Genomic DNA, 20,612 nt, shown 5'->3' with positions numbered 1-20,612 from the left:
TAAAGTCCAAGGAAAGAAAGCCTGGATCCACGCTTCACAAGTTAAACGAGCACCCGTAACTGAAGCTGAAATCTAATAAGGACAATTACTTTTTGCCAAAATGTATAAATTTACTGTATTACTGATTGTAGGTATTCTAGGTATAGGCCTACTTCTTACTAGCCGACCCTCTGCACCAAAGGGAAATAGTAGGGTAGCAAGGGAATTATAGTAACTGCTCCCCTCGGAATTCTGAAAAAGGAGGTACTTGCGCCCTATTCGGAACTGAGTGTTGCACATATAAGCAACCCCCATCATTCACTTTGTGGAGCGGAGCCACTGAATGGCTAGGTTCAATAGGAACTTCATTGGTGGAAGGTTTAATTCTATTTGTTGTAATTGTTTTACTTTTATATTGTTTGTTTATGTTGATTAAGTGTTGTTGCGACCAGGCAGCTGTAGCTGCTGTTCCGCAGGTGAGACACCTAGCAGGTCCCAGCAGACCATCTGTACATGGCACGGGTATGTTATGCTTAAGGGAAGGTTGTTTACTGGTTGAATTAAGATATTGTTTTGGATTAAATTGGAATAAGGTTAATCAACCTACTAAAACCAGACTTCCATTGTGGCCACGATGGAACTCGGGTTGGTGTAAATTTGTGTGGAAGTTACTAGTCCGAACATGTGGCGAAACACATCAACAAATTTTAGAAGGAAACTCTATTAACATGTATGAAATTATTTTGTAGAATGTTTAACCAGTGATACCTGATGTTTTATGATTCAGTTTGTGAAAGAATCAAAGGGGGGATTGACAGAGAATTCAAACAGGCTGCATTCAGACAGGCTGTGAAAATTCACAGACAAGTCAAAGCTGCTACGTGGAACTCAGCATGTTGCATTAAGTCATCAATCAACTTGACATTTTCGGACCTTGGGTAGCGAGCCAATTAAAGGTTAAAAGACTATCAATTGAGCCAAAAAGGTCAAAGAAGGCGAGTTCTTTTCTATAAATTGAACCAGGTATAAGTACAGCCATTTTGGCCATGTGGTCTCAGAAGGACAAAGGCCTGGCTTCAAGCCAAGAGCTTGTTGCTGCTGCCAGAATAAAGTTACATTAAAACTACAACCGGAGTTCGTATTTCATTGGAAATTAAGAGATCTAACAATCCTCCTAACTATTTACTGCATTGCCAAGATTTGTATCATCCACAAACTTGAAAATTATACTCCCGACACCCAAATCCAGGTCATTTATATATAACAAAAAATGCAGTATTCCTAATACCAACCCCTGGGGGGACCCACTGCAAACTTCTCTCCAGTCAGGAAAAGCATCCGTTCACCACTACTCTCTGCCTCCTATCCCTTAGCCAATTATGTACCCAAGTTACCATCGCTGTAATACCGAGTGCTTTTTTCTGAGTAAGTCTGTTATGTGGTACTTTATCAAATGCCGTCTGAAAGTCCATATATACAACATCTAAAGCACTACCTTCATCAACCCTCTCTGCTACTTCATCAGAGAACTCCAATCAGGTTACTCAGACACGTTTTGCCTTTACAAATCCGTGTTGGCAATCCCTTATTAACCCATGCTTCTCCAAGTGAGAATGAATGTTGTCCTCGACAGTGGTCTTGAGCAGTTTTCCCACCACTGACATTAGACTGACCTGTAGTTACCAGATTTATCCCTCTCCCCTTTTTTGAACAGGGGTGTAACAATTTGCAATCCTCCAGTCCTCTGGCAACACTCCTATATCCGCGGAGGGTTGAAAGATTGTGGTCAGAGCTTCTGCTACCTCCACCCTAGCTTCTCTCAGCAACCTAAGATACATCCCATCTGGGCCGGGCGGCTTGTTAACTTTGAGTGATGCCCACCTATTTAGTATCAATTTTCCTCCACTGCAACTCTCGATGAGGCTTCACGTGCCCTCTGCTACCTCACCCAAGTGAACATTCTTTCAATTAAAAGTCCTGATAGAGTGTCAACAGCTATTCAACTGCGTGGGGGATCACAACCCTGCTCAGTCTTCTCCTCGTTGTCCTGTCTGGGTGGGGAAATTAGAGGGTCACTGGAGCAGGAACCCTGGCTACTGTTTGTCTTCTTCCCCAACCGCACCCACCCACCTTATCTACTGAGGCAAATTGTAGAGTCCTCTAATGCCGGCCCCAGCCAAGAACACAGACTGGGGCTTGTGACGGGGCCCCTCCTGGTGCGATGGGAACAGTGTAGCGCGGACCCACATAGCCGGAGGAGGAGACTGCTGCCCACTAAGGGGTTCCTCAATAAGCTCCATTCCATCCCCCGCAGGGTGGCGAGGACCTCAGGTCACGTCCCAACTTCAGCAACCAACTGTGCAGGGTTACCCCGACTTGCTTTGATTCATGAGATGGTGATGTAATTCATATATCGGCCCTTGGTCATACCGCCTGGAGGTAAGGTAACAACACTTGCAAACTGGGAGAGCGTCGCAAATCCCACATCACGCGAATCGTCACGTGAATGACCAGGAATATCTCAAACATTGTAGGAAGCCTGAGTCACAAGCAGAGGCCCAAAGATGATCCTCCACTTCCATTCTTTTCAAAACTCTTCCCGTGTCTATTGGTCCTTGGGCCCAACTTCAGTCCCTCCACTTTGCATCTTCTAACATCACATCTGGATTAATTCCCCTGAGGGTCATTGACAGGGTAGGTGCTGAGAGGATGTTTCCCCCGGGCTAGGGAGTCTAGAACTCGGGGGCATAGTCTCAGGATAAGGGGTTGGCCATTTAGGACAGAGATGAGGAGCAATTTCTTCACTCAGAGGGTGGTGAATTTTTGTTGTTCTCTACCGCCGAGAGCTGTGGAGGCTCAGTCGTTGAGTAGATTTTTGAGTCTAGGAGAATCAAGGGTTATGGGGAGTGGGCAGGAAAGTGAAATTGAGGTCGAAGATCAGTCACGATCTTATTGAATGGCGGAGCAGGCTCGAAAGGTCGACTCCTGCTCCTAATTCTTAAAACGTAAGAAATAGGAGCAGGAGCAGGCCATTTGGCTCCTCGAGCCTGCTCCGCCATTCAATAAGATCTGACCTGATCTTGGCCTCAATTCCACTTCCCTGCCCACTCCCCATAACCCTTCACTCCCTTATCGTTCAAAAATATTATCTCAACCTTAAATATATTCGATGACCCAGCCTCTGGGGTAGAGAATTCCAAAGATTCACGACCCTCTGAGAGAAGAAATTCTTCCTCATTTCTGTTTTAAATGGGCGACCCCTTATTCTGGGCCCAGGTTTCCCCCGGAGGTGCGCCAACTTAGACTAAAAATTGTGCCGAAAACTAACCTTGTAATTCTCCTGTTCCAGGAACCTTGGCGTGGCGTGGCGTAGCAAAAGCTGGGGGGGGGGGGGGGGGGGGCGGAGCTAGGGCCGTGCCAGCTCAACACAGCCAGCTGGGGGGGGGCTAAGGCCCAGCGTGCATCTGAGTGTCGGCAGCGTTGCGCTTGCGCGTCAGAGCGTTTTCCCCCAGTCTAATTGTCTTTGAATTATATTTAAAAGAGCAGTAAGGGAGAGCCAAACTGCAAAATGGTGTCCTTGAACTGACCTATACTTTTAAGGTCAGGTGTTGGGCTTAACAGTGGAATGCAGAAACCCATTGGATATTGGTGGAACTGTACTGAACCGGTTAGCTATATTTTTACTTCAATAAAACTGGCTTCCTTAACCCAGCTTATTCATGGAACCACATTTTTTGTGGGTGGGGGTTCCAATGCCATTGGTCATCCGAGCCTGGGGTGTGTATACTGCAGAGTGCAGGTGATAGAGGGAGACCCCTGTATTTCCATTCAGTTCCACTCCTGTAGGTGTCTATTGGGGTCAGAAACCTTGCTTCTCAGCGTGTTTGCATTGGGGGGGAAGTTGAGATATGTGTGTGCGACTTCAATTTGTGGAAGTTTCTTTGTCAGGCGATTTCCTGAAATGGAAGTTGGATAAATTGCATTTGCGATAAATAGATATTTCTTCAAACCTGGCATTGAAACAGTTAAGACTGCAGAATATTTGGGTCACATCCGGAGTAATATAGTTTGAACCCAGATAAATTTCTGGCAGATGGTGCAGTGTGAAAACTGGATCCCGTAGTTCAGTTAATTCCTACTGCCGAAGGTTTCCTTCATATATACTCGTATAAAAAGTCGTTCTTTAATATGCACGAGAATACCGTGACTGCAACAAGATAATGCAGATTATGTAGATTTTTCTTTGCTTGTCAAAGGAAATGTCATTCAGATTGAAGGTTTTCAGAATTGCATATTACAGTAATCATTTGTTTCACAGCCCTAAATCAGAGGGACTGTAAGATTTCTGATCTTCTTCCCTCTTTTTCCTCACCTGAACTTGTGCTGACAGCTCATTTACTAAATGCACTTCCCTATGTGGCAATAAACCCCATAGACTCTGCATTCAAACCCTGTTCTATGTCGAGTTAGCTGATCTCAGTCAGGATAAAAGGAGTGCTATGATTAGCTCCTGCACCACAGGGAAATCAGCCCGAGTTCCCAGCGCTGGAAAGTGATGTATGTGGATAATGGGCAAGGATAGAATGTATTTAACTGTGATGGTACCTGTGGCCAGATAACCTGCCGACATTCAATTCATCTCGTGCGTGAAGAATGGCCGCTTTGAGATGCTGCAGGGGCTGATGGAACTGTACCCCATCGTGAATCAACATTTGAGAAGAGGATGGCAAATTGGGAGGAATGGGCATGTCATGCCTAGGATATATTTGTGTGAATTATCTAATAGCACATTAATGGCTAATGGTTGTCGAACAAATTAAGCTATTTATCATGCATGTAAGTGGCACATTCTATTTATAATCCAGTTTCTACAGAGTATTTTTGTAACCCAAGAAAATGTATTGCAACTGCTTTGATTTAATTTCCTCCAGTATTTCTCATTTATTATAAATTTAATAAGCTGGCATAACGGGGGCAGAAAGCAGCATCTTTTGTGGTTGCTAAACAGACGTCTAAAAGAGCATTTCATAATTGCTTAACCTTGCATGGCCTGAGATCTCAAAATAAGATGTTGAAAGAAGTTCAAATTTTTCTAATATATAAACCAAAAATGCTGCAAACAACATCAGCAGGGTTTCGAACTGTTTCCAGACACACAGGTGACTGATTACATTACACTATGTGAGACGCATCGATCTCCTGCTGCTTGCTGTGAGCCTCCCGCCCCTAACCCTGGCCGAAGGGCTTTGCCGGTGCATGCTCCAACCAGCAAGGTAGGACTTTTTATTTATTATTATTTGATTTATTTTTCATTTATTATTATTTATTAATTATGATGGTTTCTATGCTTCTTTATTGTTAAAAAGTGAAGTGAAGGTTTGGTCTCCTAATCTGAGGAAGGACATTCTTGCTATTGAGGGAGTGCAGCGAAGGTTCACCAGACTTATTCCCGGGATGACAGGACTGACATAGGAGGAGAGACTGGATCGACTGGGCTTATATTCACTGGAGTTTAGAAGAATATGAGGGGATCTCATAGAAACATATAAAATTCTGACGGGACTGGACAGGTTAGATGTAGGAAGAATGTTCCCGATGTTGGGGAAGTCCAGAACCAGGGGTCACAGTCTAAGGATAAGAGGTAAGCCATTTAGGACTGAGATGAGGAGAAACTTCTTCACTCAGTGAGTTGTGAACCTGTGGAATTCTCTACCACAGAAAGTTGTTGAGGCCAGATCGTTAGATATATTCAAAAGGGAGTTAGATGTGGCCCTTACGGCTAAAGGGATCAAGGGGTATGGAGAGAAAACAGAAATGGGGTACTGAAGTGCATGATCAGCCATGATCATATTGAATGGTGATGCAGGCTCGAAGGGCCGAATGGCCTACTGCACCTATTTTCTAGGTTTAATGCTCTGGAGACTCCTCTAACTTCCCTTCCCCCCGACTATCTCTGGCTACCTGCGCTGATCTCTTAATTCACCGCAGGGTTTTTCAGAACGTACAAAAGTGGGCACTTACTCTGGCTTAAGTTAGTTTGAAGTAAGTTTTAGCTGGCTAAACTTGCTTAAATGGCCAAAACAGGCGTAAGTGGTTGGTAACGCTCCCTTTTGAAAAAAAAAACGGAACTTAAAAAAAAAACTTAACTAACTCACTGGAGCAACTTAAATGGGGAGAATTGCGATTTTTAAGTTACTCCAAAAAATCTAGTTGCTCCAAAAAAAACGGAGCAACTCCTGGGGAAACTTGGGCCCAGCTTGAAACTAGAAACATAGAAATTTACAGCGCAGAAGGAGGCCATTGCGGTCGACAAAGTGCCACACGGCTCTCGGTCAGCAGCCCCGAAGGCCCGAAGGTTAGACATAAACCAATGAACAGTGGCGGACAGGTAAAGAGATTCGGCCCAACCAATCCGCCCCCCACAACTGTGATACCCTGATCTCCTGGCAGAGGCAAAAAAACAGATAAAAACCTAGGCCAATTGGGGGGAAAAAAATCTGGGAAAATTCCTTTCCGACCCATCCATGTGATCGAAACTAGTCCAGGAGATCACCCTGGCCGCATTAGATTCACTGCAGTACTTACCATCGTATCTGCGCCAGCCAACAAGAGGTTATCCAGTCTAATCCCACTTACCAGCTCTAGGTCCGTAACCCTGCAGTTCTAGATTCCCCCATGAGGGGAAACAGCCTCTCTGCATCTACCCTGTCGAGCCCCCTTAGAATCTTATATGTTTCAATAAGATCACCTCTCATTCTTCTAAACTCCAATGAGTACAGGCCCAACCTGCTCAACCTTTCCTCATAAGACACCCCCTTCATCTCAGAGATCAACCTCGTGAACCTTCTCTGAACTGCCTCCAATGCAAGTATATCCTTCCTTAAATGCGGAGATCAAAACTACGCAGTACTCCAGGTGTGGCCTCACCAATATCCTGTACAGTTGTAGCAGGACTTCTCTGCTTTTATACTCTATCCCCCTTGCAATAAAGGCCAACATTCCATTTTCCTTCCTGATTACTTGCTGTACCTGCATACTGACTTTTTGTGTTTCATGTACAAGGACCCCCAGGTCCCTCTGTACTGCAGCATTTTGTAATCTCTCCACATTTAAATAATAACTTGCTTTTTTATTTTTCCTACCAAAGTGAATAACCTCACACTTTCCCACATTATACTCCATCTACCAATTCTTAGGTTCATATATCCTGTTCTCTCCTTCCCCCTGCTCCCCGTACTCACTGACTCTTACTGCGATACCAGCTCCCCCAAAGTACAATCCCCCCACTGCTCATCCTTCCCGTGAATGTCAGTGGGCTATTCAACCAGAATGGGAATCACATTAGAGACTCATTCGATCTTCAGCCAACATCCACGCACCTGCTGCTCGTAGCCGGGGCAGGGGATGGGGCTCAGCGCCAGGAACTATGGCTGACTTTCCCCTCATGCTCCCTAATCCTGGGCCGCTGACCCCAGTCCTCGACCTCGCTCCGCACAGCCTGGAGCCCACTCGTGACCTTCTGGTTTTGGCGGATCAGTGGGAGCCTCTCTCTCCGCGCCATCTTCAGGATGTTACCTGGGCATTGCACACAGCTCCTTCAGGCAGGGGAAGGTGTGAATGGTTTTCCGTCGTTCCCGTTTGTCCCTGCGGACTCGCAGCTGATCCATGTTTCTCATTTCCTGCATCTGGCTCTGAAGCACGTCCACTTGGTTCTGCAAACCCTCGATAGTTTCCATCAATCTGCAGCCAATCACAGGAGCACAAGTTGCCGTTACTCAGTTCATCCAAAAATTACACCCAGGGCAGGTCCAGCACGGGTTAGATACAGAGTAAAGCTCCCTCTAGACTGTCCCATCAAACACTCCCAGGACAGGTACAGCACGGGGTTAGATACAGAGTAAAGCTCCCTCTAGACTGTCCCATCAAACACTCCCAGGGCAGGTACAGCACGGGTTAGATACAGAGTAAAGCTCCCTCTACACTGTCCCATCAAACACTCCCAGGGCAGGTACAGCACGGGTTAGATACAGAGTAAAGCTCCCTCTAGACTGTCCCATCAAACATTCCCAGGGCAGGTACAGCATGGGGTTAGATACAGAGTAAAGCTCCCTCTAGACTGTCCCATCAAACACTCCCAGGGCAGGTACAGCATGGGGTTAGATACAGAGTAAAGCTCCCTCTATACTGTCCCATCAAACACTCCCAGGGCAGGTCCAGCACGGGTTAGATACAGAGTAAAGCTCCCTCTACACTGTCCCATCAAACACTCCCAGGGTAGGTACAGCATGGGGTTAGATACAGAGTAAAGCTCCCTCTAGACTGTCCCATCAAACACTCCCAGGGCAGGTACAGCACGGGTTAGATACAGAATAAAGCTCCCTCTACACTGTCCCATCAAACACTCCCAGGGCAGGTACAGCACGGGTTAGATACAGAGTAAAGCTCCCTCTAGACTGTCCCATCAAACATTCCCAGGGCAGGTACAGCACGGGGTTAGATACAGAGTAAAGCTCCCTCTAGATGTCCCATCAAACATTCCCAGGGCAGGTACAGCATGGGGTTAGATACAGAGTAAAGCTCCCTCTAGACTGTCCCATCAAACACTCCCAGGGCAGGTACAGCATGGGGTTAGATACAGAGTAAAGCTCCCTCTATACTGTCCCATCAAACACTCCCAGGGCAGGTCCAGCACGGGTTAGATAAAGAGTAAAGCTCCCTCTAGACTGTCCCATCAAACACTCCCAGGGCAGGTACAGCACGGGTTAGATACAGAGTAAAGCTCCCTCTAGACTGTCCCATCAAACATTCCCAGGACAGGTACAACACGGGATTAGATACAGAGTAAAACTCTCTCTCTATACAGGCGTGTCGATGTGCCCCAGCCGTTGTACAGAAACCTTCTGTAGATTTTCCATTTCTGACACCGGCCTTACTTTGGTTTGATTGTAAATTGGCCATCCCAGATTGCAGATAACAGGCTTGCAGGCTGCTGAGGGGAGCTCTCCAGAACACATATTCATGACCCGGGGGGAGGGGCTTGTGGTATCTGGAATCGGCCCATCCAGCCTGTGCACGCACTTTGAAAGATCTATCCAATTAGCTCCACTCCCCGCTCTTTCCTCACAGCCCTGCAACTTTCTCCTCTTCAAATATTTATTCAGTTCCCTTTTGAAAGTGACTATTGAATCTGCTCCGACCGCCCTTTCAGGCAGTGAGTTTCAACTTGCTGCGTAAAATAAAAAATCTCCTCTCCCCTCGGGTGCTTTTGCCAATCACCTTAAATCTGTGCCCTCTGGTTCCCGACCCTCCTGCCACTGGAGACATTTTCTCCTTATTTACTCTCTCAAAACCCCTCATGATTTTGAACGCCTCTATCAAATCTCCCCTTAACCTTCTCTGCTCTAAGGAGAATAACCCCAGCGTCTCCAGTCTCTCTACATCCCTTCTAGTAAATCTCTGCACCCTCTCCAAAACCTTGATACCCTTCCTAAAGTGTGGTGCCCAGAATCGACCACAATACTCCATTGGAGGTCAAACCAGTGATTTATAAAGGTTTAACATTTCTGTACTCTGCCTTTATTTACAAAGCCCAGGATCTCCTATGCTTTTTTAACAGCGTTATTGACCCACCTTGTCTTCAAAGATAGTTTATGTACACCCCCAGGTCTCTCTGTTCCTGCACCCCATTTAAAACTGTGCCCCTTTAGCTCATGTTGCGTCTCCCCATGACCAGGCCTGAAACTACGGCTGCTGAGGGGAGAGTAGATCCCTCGCTCACCGAGGCCTCTGGAGAACACCTATCGATGGGTGTTTGGGTCCCGGGTTGCACCCCAGCCCAGATTGCCGGGATGGAAGACTCCCCTGCCCGCTGGGCTCGGGCAGGCCCAGCCCTCCACCCCCGCGGGGCCTGGGCGTGCGTTGCCCCGGGATACCTACCGCTCGATCTTCTGTTGCGAGGCCTTGCTGTCCAGCACCAGCCTCTGGTTGTGGAGCTCCAGGTCCCGGGCCGTCACGTCCAGCTGCTCGTACACCTTGGCGTGCTGTTCGTTCATCTGCCGCAACATCTCCAGCTGTTTGCTGAGGTACTGCGAGGACACAACAACATAAGAATTAGGAGCAGGAGTCAGCCATTCGGCCCCTCGAGCCTGCTCCGCCATTCAATAAGATCATGGCTGATCTTCTATCTCAACTCCACTTTCCTACACTATCCCCATATCCCTCGATTCGCTTAATATTCAAAAATCTATCAAGACTGAGCCTCCACAACCCTCTGGGGTCGAGAATTCCAAAGATTTACCTCAGTCCTAAATGGCCGACCCCTTATTCTGAGACTGTGACCCCTGGTTCTAGACTCCCCAGCCCGGAGAAACATCCTCCCTGCATCTACCCTGTCAAGCCCTGTAAGAATTTTGTATGTTTCAATGAGATGGGAGACAAGGCCACAAATTAAATTGAATGGCGGAACTGGCTCGAGGGGCCGAATGGCCAACTTCTCCTCCCACATTGATGGGAATCCCCAGCCGGCAGTGATCACGGAGCGTGACCGGGAGCAGGAACCCTGGATGCTGCCACCCCTCTCATTGGCTCAGTGGTTCGGAGGCTAATCATGGCATTTGGTGCCAGGCTGTGAGCAGCTAACTCAGTGCCTGACCTGCTCGATGCCCCTCAACCAGCTGCCCGAGTCGGGGAACCAGTTTATTATATTTTATACACTATAGCAATATTGTCCCAACATCTCTCCCGATAGGAAACTTGCTGTGGTCACCTAACGCACCCCATGGGCAGTTCCCCACAGGCCGTCACCCCTTGGGGCGTTACCCGTCACCCCTCGGACCGTTACCCGTCACCCCTCGGGCCATTACCCCTCGGGCTATTGCCCGTTACCCCTCGGGCCGTTGCCCGTTACCCCTCGGGCCATTACTTACCCGTTACCCCTTGGGCCGTTGACCGTTACCCCTCGGGCCGTTACCCTTTACCCCTCGGGCTGTTGCCCGTTACCCCTCGGGCTGTTCCCCATTGCCCCTCGGGCCGTTACCCCACGGATGGTTATCCATAGGCTGGCTCGACTCACAGGTAGAACGGCCAGTTCTCCAACTCCGTGAGTCTCGAAGGGGAAGCCTGTATAATCACAGAATGATACAGCACAGAAGGAGGCCATTCGGCCCATCGAGCCTGTGCCGAGTCCAATTAGTCCCACCCCCGCTCTTTCCCTACAGCCCGGCACATTTTTCCTTTTCAAGTATTTATCCAATTCTCTTTTGAAAGTTACGATTGAATCTGCTCCCACCGCCCTTTCAGGCAGGGCATTCCAGATCACAACAACTCACTGCATAAAAAAAATTCTCATCTCTTACTTGGTACTTTTGCCAATGATCTTAAATCTGTTCGGAGTTCTGATGAAGGGTCATCGACCTGAAACGTTAACTCTGTTTCTCTCTCCACAGGTGCTGCCTGACCTGCTGAGATTTCCAGCAGTTTTTGTTTTTATTACCTTAGATCTGCGTCTTCTTTATCGGTCGTAGATGTGCTCGATGATTATCGACCTTCCAGCCAGTGGAAACAGTTTCTCCATCAAAACACTTCATAACGAACATCTCTATTAAATCTCCCCTTAACTTTCTCTGCTGTAAGGAGATCAATCCCAGCTTCTCCAGTCTCCCCACATAACTGAAGTCCCTCAGCCCCGGTACTATTCTGGTCAATCTTCCTCAGCACCCTCTCCAAGGCCTTCACATCCTTCCTAAAGTGTGGTGTATCGATAGAATGTATAGCGCCCTCCAGCTAGGAGTTATACTTGAGCTGTATTGAGAGAGAGGGTCTGTGAAGGAATGCCATTTTAAAGCTCCACATGGCTGTCTGAGATCTCCCATATAGAGTTAAGTTGAGCTAAGAGTGTTCAAGAGACTATAAAATACATGGTGTCAGAAGCGGAGAATTCCAATCTTTCGTCGAATGCATCTACAACCGAAATATTGGAACTGTAAGACTTTTTCGTGGTGATCGATATCAATGTTGTGCAGTGCAGAGCGTGCTTCCTACACATCGCGCATGCATCCGTGAAGGGCAATTAAATAGTCATAAGCTTGTAAAATAATCTAGAGGCATTAGTAAAGTAAACTTAAAAAGTGGCATAGGTTATTGTGGAGCCTCGATTGAAAAAGTATTTCTACAATTACATGGCCACGATATTTTACTACCAGACTTGTTCTAGTCCTCTGGGTATTTGAACTGTATACATGTATGTGACAAACTCAAAGTTCTAAACTGTAGCGAGCCATCATGACCACCACGGTGCCAACTCCCGCGCACATTCCTCTCCCACCTCCATTGCAGGTGACTGGCGATTTGAAAGCCAACTGGAAAAAATTCAAAGAGTTCACGAACAATTGCAGGTATTGTGGCAAAAGACATGAGCTGTCAAAAACTAAATACCCAGAATGTGGGAAGACCTGCAAAAGTTGCGGCAAACTAAATCACTTTTCTCAAAAGTATAGGCAGAATGGATTAAGGCAGATCTACACATAACCCTAAATATAAGGGCAAGCCAAAAGTTCATGCACTATATGAAGAGTTATGATTCTGATTTTGAAGTCATGACTGTAAAGATACTTGGTAAAGTTGATCGCAACATCAAGTATCCTAACAAGATTATGGCTAATTTCTCCATTAAAAGGTCAAATGGTAAAAATGCAAATAGATTGTGGGGCCACATGCAATGTGCTACCTCTTAGATACTTGTCAAACAGCTTAAAGATAAGAGAATTTAAGGCATCATCATCATCATATGCAGTCCCTCGGAGTCGAGGAAGACTTGCTTCCACTCTTAGCATGAGTTCTTAGGTGGCTGTACAGTCCAATACAAGAATCAAAGTTCCTGTCACAGGTGGGACAGACAGTGGTTGGAGGAAAGGGTGGGTGGGACTGGTTTGCCGCACGCTCCTTCCACTGCCTACACTTGATTTCTGCATGCTCTCGGCGACGAGACTCGAGGTGCTCAGCGCCCTCCTGGATGCACTTCCTCCACTTAGGGCAGTCTTTGGCCAGGGATTCCCAGGTGTCAGTGGGGATGTCGCACTTTATCAGGGAGGCTTTGAAGGTGTCCTTGTAATGTTTCCGCTGCCCACCTTTGGCTCGTTTGCCGTGAAGGAGTTCCGAGTAGAGCGCTTGCTTTGGGAGTCTCGTGTCTGGCATGCGAACAATGTGGCCTGCCCAGCGGAGACAATACTGTCATTATATGACAACCATGCAACCATTCCAGTGGTAGGGACTTGTAATGTGCCACTGGAAAATACAAAGAACAAGCAAAAGTACATTGTGCCCTTTATGATCATTGAGGGTCAAAGTGCATCACTAATTGGCTCATGCACTGCTCAACAGCTACAACTGATACAAGTGCAGCATCAGAATATCGCGGTGGTAAATGAACATTAGTGGGAGTTGTGTACAGACCTCCAAACAGTCGTAGTGATGTTGGGGAGGGCATCAAACAGGAAATTAGGGGTGCATGCAATAAAGATGCAGCAGTTATCATGGGTGACTTTAATATGCTAACCAAACTGGACGCAATACGGTGGAGGAGGATTTCCTGGGGTGATAAGGGATGGTTTTCTAGACCAATATGTCGAGGAACCAACTAGGGGGGAGGCCATCTTAGACTGGGTGTTGTGTAATGAGAGAGGATTAATTAGCAATCTCGTTGTGCGAGGCCCCTTGGGGAAGAGTGACCATAATATGGTGGAATTCTACATTAGGATGGAGAATGAAACAGTTAATTCAGAGACCATGGTCCAGAACTTAAAGAAGGATAACTTTGAAGGTATGAGGCGTGAATTGGCTAGGATAGATTGGCAAATGATCTAGGGGTTGGGCTGTGGATGGGCAATGGCAGACATTTAGAGACTGCATGGATGAACTACAACAATTGTACATCCCTGTCTGGCGTAAAAATAAAAAAGGGAAGGTGGCTCAACCGTGGCTATCAAGGGAAATCAGGGATAGTATTAAAGCCAAGGAAGTGGCATACAAATTGGCCAGAAATAGCAGCGAACCCGGGGACTGGCAGAAATTTAGAACTCAGCAGAGGAGGACAAAGGGTTTGATTAGGGCAGGGAAAATAGAGTACGCTAGGAAGCTTGCAGGGAACATTAAGACGGACTGCAAAAGCTTCTATAGATATGTAAAGAGAAAAAGGTTAGTAAAGACAAACGTAGGTCCCCTGCAGTCAGAATCAGGGGAAATCATAACGGGGAACAAAGAAATGGCAGACCAATTGAACAAGTACTTTGGTTCGGTATTCACTAAGGAAGACACAAACAACCTTCCGGATATAAAAGGGGTCAGAGGGTCTAGTAAGAAGGAGGAACTGAGGGAAATCCTTATTAGTCGGGAAATTGTGTTGGGGAAATTGATGGGATTGAAGGTCGATAAATCCCCAGGGCCTGATGGACTGCATCCCAGAGTACTTAAGGAGGTGGCCTTGGAAATAGCGGATGCATTGACAGTCATTTTCCAACATTCCATAGACTCTGGATCAGTTCCTATGGAGTGGAGGGTAGCCAATGTAACCCCACTTTTTAAAAAAGGATGGAAAAGAGAAAACAGGGAATTATAGACCAGTCAGCCTAACATCGGTAGTGAGTAAAATGATGGAATCAATTATTAAGGATGTCATAGCAGCGCATTTGGAAAGAGGTGACATGATAGGTCCAAGTCAGCATGGATTTGTGAAAGGGAAATCATGCTTGACAAATCTTCTGGAATTTTTTGAGGATGTTTCCAGTAGAGTGGACAAGGGAGAATCAGTTGATGTGGTGTATTTGGACTTTCAGAAGGCTTTCGACAAGGTCCCACACAAGAGATTAATGTGCAAAGTTAAAGCATATGGGATTGGGGGTAGTGTGCTGACATGGATTGAGAACTGGTTGGCAGACAGGAAGCAAAGAGTAGGAGTAAATGGGTACTTTTCAGAATGGCAGGCAGTGACTAGTGGGGTACCGCAAGGTTCTGTGCTGGGGCCCCAGTTGTTTACATTGTACATTAATGATTTAGATGAGGGGATTAAATGTAGTATCTCCAAATTTGCGGATGACACTAAGTTGGGTGGCAGTGTGAGCTGCGAGGAGGATGCTATGAGGCTGCAGAGTGACTTGGATAGGTTAGGTGAGTGGGCAAATGCATGGGAGATGAAGTATAATGTGGATAAATGTGAGGTTATCCACTTTGGTGGTAAAAACAGAGAGACAGACTATTATCTGAATGGTGACAGATTAGGAAAAGGGGAGGTGCAACGAGACCTGGGTGTCATGGTACATCAGTCATTGAAGGTTGGCATGCAGGTACAGTAGGTGGTTAAGAAAGCAAATGGCATGTTGGCCTTCATAGCGAGGGGATTTGAGTACAGGGGCAGGGAGGTGTTACTACAGTTGTACAGGGCCTTGGTGAGGCCACACCTGGAGTAATGCGTACAGTTTTGGTCTCCTAACTTGAGGAAGGACATTCTTGCTATTGAGGGAGTGCAGCGAAGGTTCACCAGACTGATTCCCGGGATGGTGGGACTGACCTATCAAGAAAGACTGGATCAACTGAGCTTGTATTCACTGGAGTTCAGAAGAATGAGAGGGGATCTCATAGAAACGTTTAAAATTCTGACGGGTTTAGACAGGTTAGATGCAGGAAGAATGTTCCCAATGTTGGGGAAGTCCAGAACCAGGGGTCACAGTCTAAAGAAAAGGGGTAAGCCATTTAGGACCGAGATGAGGAGAAACTTCTTCACCCAGAGTGTGGTGAACCTGTGGAATTCTCTACCACAGAAAGTTGTTGAGGCCAATTCACTAAATATATTCAAAAAGGAGTTAGATGTAGTCCTTACTACTAGGGGGATCAATGGGTATGGGGAGAAAACAGGAATGGGGTACTGAAGTTGCATGTTCAGCCATAAACTCATTGAATGGTGGTGCAGACTTGAACGGCCGAATGGCCTACTCCTGCATCTATTTTCTATGTTTCTATGAACCACGCGAATCGCAAACTACGAACAAGGCAAACGTCTCACTAGCGTCAAAAACTGATGTCAACAATGCGTATCCGAATGTGTTTAAGGGACTTGGACACATGCGAGGGACAGTTCACCTTGAACTTAATGAATCAGCGACATCAGCTGTAATGACATCCCGACGGATGCCAATAGAGATCAAACAAATGCTAAAAGAGGAACTTGATCATTTGGTAAATCGTCAAATCATCACGAAAGTTGTTGAAATGACGGACTGGGTATCCAGTCTAGTGATTGTACAAAAACCAAATGGAAAGATACGAGTATGTATCGACCCTCAACATCTGAACAATGCCCTGAAATGGACACTATCCACTTCCTCTGATCGATGACATCTTCCACAGATATCAAATGTAAAGGTCTTCACGAAAGCAGACTGCAAGGAGGGTTTCTTGCAATGTGAACTAGACACAGAGTCCTCCTATCTCACGACCTTCCAGACTCCATGGGGATGATATCGATATAATAGAATGCCATTTGGCATTAGTCTTGCCCCTGAAATATTCCAGCAGAAGCTAGACCAGAACCTCGAGGGTCTAGATGGAATCTACAAGATTGCAGATGATATCTTGATCACTGGACACTGTGAGACACTTAAAGAGGCCAATCACGATCATGACGCAAACTTACACAAATTCATGCAGAGATGCAGAGAGCGAAACATCAAACTAAACTTCGATAAGTTCGAATACAAAAACTCCCAAATGAAATACATGGGACACATACTGTCTAGTGATGGACTCAAAGCCGACCCAAGCAAAGTGGTCGCAATCAACGAAATGCAGAAACCGCAGGATGTCGCAGGTGTACAACGACTTGTCAGCTTGTCAAAGTACCTCACAAAATTCTTGCCAGATCTTTCAGACCTCAGCGAGCCTCTGCGATGGCTTACTCATAAAAACTGGAAATGGACTGAAGAACAAGACAAAGCGTTTGAAGCTATCAAACAACACGTGACAGATTCTCCGGTGCTCGGGTATTTTGACCACAAACTTGCAACCGAAGGTCAAGGAGATACTTCGAGCAAGGGTCTCGGGTTGGTTCTTCTGTAACAGGGACAACCAATCGCATACGTGAGCTGAGCACTCACTCCAGCAGAAACGCGATACGAAACCATCAATATGTATACAGTCGCAAGTTCACACTATGGACAGACCATAAGCCTTTGGTTGCTATACGACGCAAGCCGTTATCTGTAGCACCCAAGCGACTACAACATCTGCTCATTCGGCTCAACCAATATGACGTTGAAATAAAGTATCAACCAGGAAAAGAAATGTACCCAGCAGACACCCTCTCACACTTATACCTTGAAAATGTGGAGAGATCACTGACAGAAATTGCGGTGGAATGCATCCACATGGTGGACTTTCTCCCACTCTCCAAACAAGGACTGACTAACATACAACGAGCAACTGCAAGCGACTCCACACTACAACTGGTCATACAACAAATCACAACGGGATGGCCAGAAACCACACATGAATGCCCGCCTGAAACGCCTGCATACATTAAAGTTCGTGCTGAACTCACAACGCAGGATGGCATAGTCTTCAAAGGCTATCGCTGTGTCATAACAAAATCCCTGAGACCCGACATTTGTCAGTGACTTCATGCTGCTCACACTGGTGTCGAGAGCACTCTTCAACGTGCTAGAGAATCCGTTCACTGGCCAGGACTGAACAGTGACATAAAAGATTATGTTTCAAAGTGTGAAACATGTAACACCTATAAATTGAGACAACCAAAAGAACCATTGATAAGTCACAACCCCCCTCAGAGACCATGGGAAAAGATTGGTTGTGATATATTCACACTCAATGGCAAAGACTACTTATGCACAATGGCCTACTACTCGGACTATTTCGAGATAGACAATCTGCATGGAAAGAAAGATGCCACTGTCATCAAACACCTCAAGAAACACTTCTCTAACCACAGTATTCCAGACAAGGTTCAATCCGACAATGGACCTCCCTTCAACCCACAACAGTTCACAAACTTTGCCACAGAATATGGATTCGATCACGCAACAAGCTCACCAGAATATCCACAAAGCAACGGAAAGCTTGAGAACGCAGTTAATCTCGCAAAGTGGTTAATCAAGACTTGTACATGAACCTTCTCATCTGGTGAAACGCACCAACTGAAGGCCTTGATAGCTCGCCAGCACAACGCTTGCTTCATCACCGCACAAAGACAAACATCCCAATCGCAAACTAACTACTCAAACCAAGAATCGTACACGACGTCATCGCCAACAAAGAAAGGAACCACGCCAAACAAGCACACTACTACAGCAGAGGTGCTACAGCACTTCCTACACTGCAGGAAGGAGAAACAGTGAGACTCAAACAAATGCCAGAATGCAAAGAGTGGCAAAAAGCTCCGGTTCAGAAACAAGTTGGCATTCGGTCATATCAGGTCATTACAGAAGATGGCCCTGAGTATCGCCGAAATCGGAAACATCTGAGAAAGAGCGCTGAGACATTCATCGAAACTCCAGAGATCTCAGAGACACCCACACACGATCCGCTGACTACACAGCCAACTAACCCGCGAAACAGTACTTTAACAACAACACGTGAAAACAGGGATATGTTGCCTGATATTTCCCCTCAGGGCACTGATAAAGGGACTAAAGCGATCGGTGCACAGAATATCACTGAAACAACCAGAATCCATACAACACCAAAATACCTGGAGCACTGTGTACAGAAATAAAGAATAATGGACACTGGACAAAGAATGAAGAAGACATGAGTTTTGTTGTTTGTTAAACTTGTAGTTGTTTGATACATGTATTCATAAGAAGTTAACTACCCGTTTATATTGAAGCTAACTTTAATTTATTTTTGTTTCTTATGAAAGGAAAGGTATAACGAGATAATGTATAGCACCCTCTAGCTAGGAGGTATATTTGAGCTGTATTGAGAGAGGATCTGTGAAGGAACGTCATTTTAAAGCTCCACATGACTGTCTGAGATCTCCCAAATAAATAGAGTTAAGTTGAACGAAGAGTGTTCAAGAGACTATAAAATACAGTGTGGTGCCCAGAATTGGACACTACTCCAGTTGGGGCTTAACCAGTGGTTTCGAAAGGTTTAGAATAACTGGAGTATAAGTGAAATGGAGTCAGCCTGCGGGTGAGGTGGGAGCGTGCAGTCAAAGCCCAGTCAGTGATGACTCGTTGGGAATTAGCAGCTGGAGATTTGGGAAGGAGAGGGCAGCGAATCAGCTGGTGAACAGTTTGAAATTTGCTCCACTTTAAAAAAAAAATTTGTTCTGAGATGTGTGTGTCGCTGGCAAGGCCGGTGTTTATTGGCCATCCCTAATTGCCCCCCGAGAAGGTGGTGGTGAGCCGCCTTCTTTAGCCACACCAGTCCGTGTGGTGAAGGTGCTCCCACAGTGCTGTTAGGGAGGGAGTTCCAGGTTTTTGACCCTGCGACGATGAAGGAACGGCCGATATAGTTCCAAGTCAGGATGGTGTGTGACTTGGAGGGGAACGTGGAGGTGATGGTGTTCCCATGCACCTGCTGCCCTTGTCCTTCGAGGTGGTAGAGGTCGCGGGTTTGGGAGGTGCTGTCGAAGAAGCCTTGGCGAGTTGCTGCACTGCATCCTGTAGATGGTACACACTGCAGCCACGGTGCACCAGTGGGGGAGGGAGTGAAACCCGGAGCAGGTTAAGGCAGTGACTGGCAGAGCCCCCCCTCACCCCCCCACATGCACAGACACACGCACCGACACGCATAGACACCATCATCATCATCATCATAGGTGGTCCCTCGAACGAGGATGACTTGCTTCCACAAGAGTCCACAGATGTTTCAATGAAGGACCCGATGTTCCAGTCCTGAACTCCAGTTGAAGGGTGGAAGATGCCTGTGCGAGGATTTTTTTAACATGGGGTGACCGTTGCACACCAGCCACCACACGGGCTCGACAGAGCGAGGTCTTGGTCCAGTGGCAAGGGTTAACCAAGACGACTGGAGACCTGCTCTGCTGCACGGACCTAGTGCGCTCACATATCGCAGTGTGGGCTGGCCCGTGCTGCCCCTGGGCCCTCGGCTCTTCTGGGCCCTGTACCCTCATCTGTCGCACCTCCGCCATAAACATTTACCGCATCTCGCCACAAACACTCACTGCTCCTCCGCCCCAACCTTCCCACAGACACACACACACACCACACACGGCAGGAAGATCCCAGGTTCCATCCCAGACCCACTCTGAGCGAGGTGGTCTGAGCCATGGCCGTGCCTATAGTGCTGAGCGCCCTCCTCCAGCCTGGGATTGCAGAGGGCAGGGGGATTACACAGGATGCTGAGCGCTGTCCACTGCCCCCTGCTGGAAAGTGCGTGTGTAGGATCAGGTGTGTTTGCACTTCCCCCCATGGTCGAATAGGCTATCAACATTCGCAAGTTTGGCTCATAAATTGTGAACGGTCCCTCGGGAGAGAGGGGTGTTTGTATTGGAGGGCAGTCAGCACCTGTGCAGCCAGCGTCCTGCCCGAGTTAGTGCTGGAGAGGAAACGATGAGCGACTCACCTTTTTAATCAATAAATCCTCCTGATGGTCAGTGTATA

The 20,612-nt window shown here is 46.8% G+C and overlaps 1 protein-coding gene across 3 annotated transcripts in view; it reads right to left on the bottom strand.

Annotated features, from left to right (window-relative positions):
- Positions 1-20,612, bottom strand: part of cdr2l (cerebellar degeneration-related protein 2-like) — a 156,557-nt gene that overhangs the window by 14,844 nt on the left and 121,101 nt on the right. For all 3 annotated transcript variants that reach the window (XM_070857430.1, XM_070857429.1, XM_070857428.1), the window contains 2 exons: positions 9,916-10,064; positions 7,555-7,719 (listed from right to left, as the gene is read on the bottom strand). In XM_070857430.1, the coding sequence (XP_070713531.1) occupies positions 7,555-7,719; positions 9,916-10,064 (314 nt within the window). The remainder of the gene's footprint in view (positions 1-7,554; positions 7,720-9,915; positions 10,065-20,612) is intronic.

Source organism: Pristiophorus japonicus, chromosome 16 (assembly GCF_044704955.1).
Source record: "Pristiophorus japonicus isolate sPriJap1 chromosome 16, sPriJap1.hap1, whole genome shotgun sequence".
Taxonomy (NCBI): domain Eukaryota; kingdom Metazoa; phylum Chordata; class Chondrichthyes; family Pristiophoridae; genus Pristiophorus; species Pristiophorus japonicus.
The sequence above is the reverse complement of the archived record's forward strand: the minus strand, read 5'-3'. Positions and strand labels throughout refer to the sequence as shown.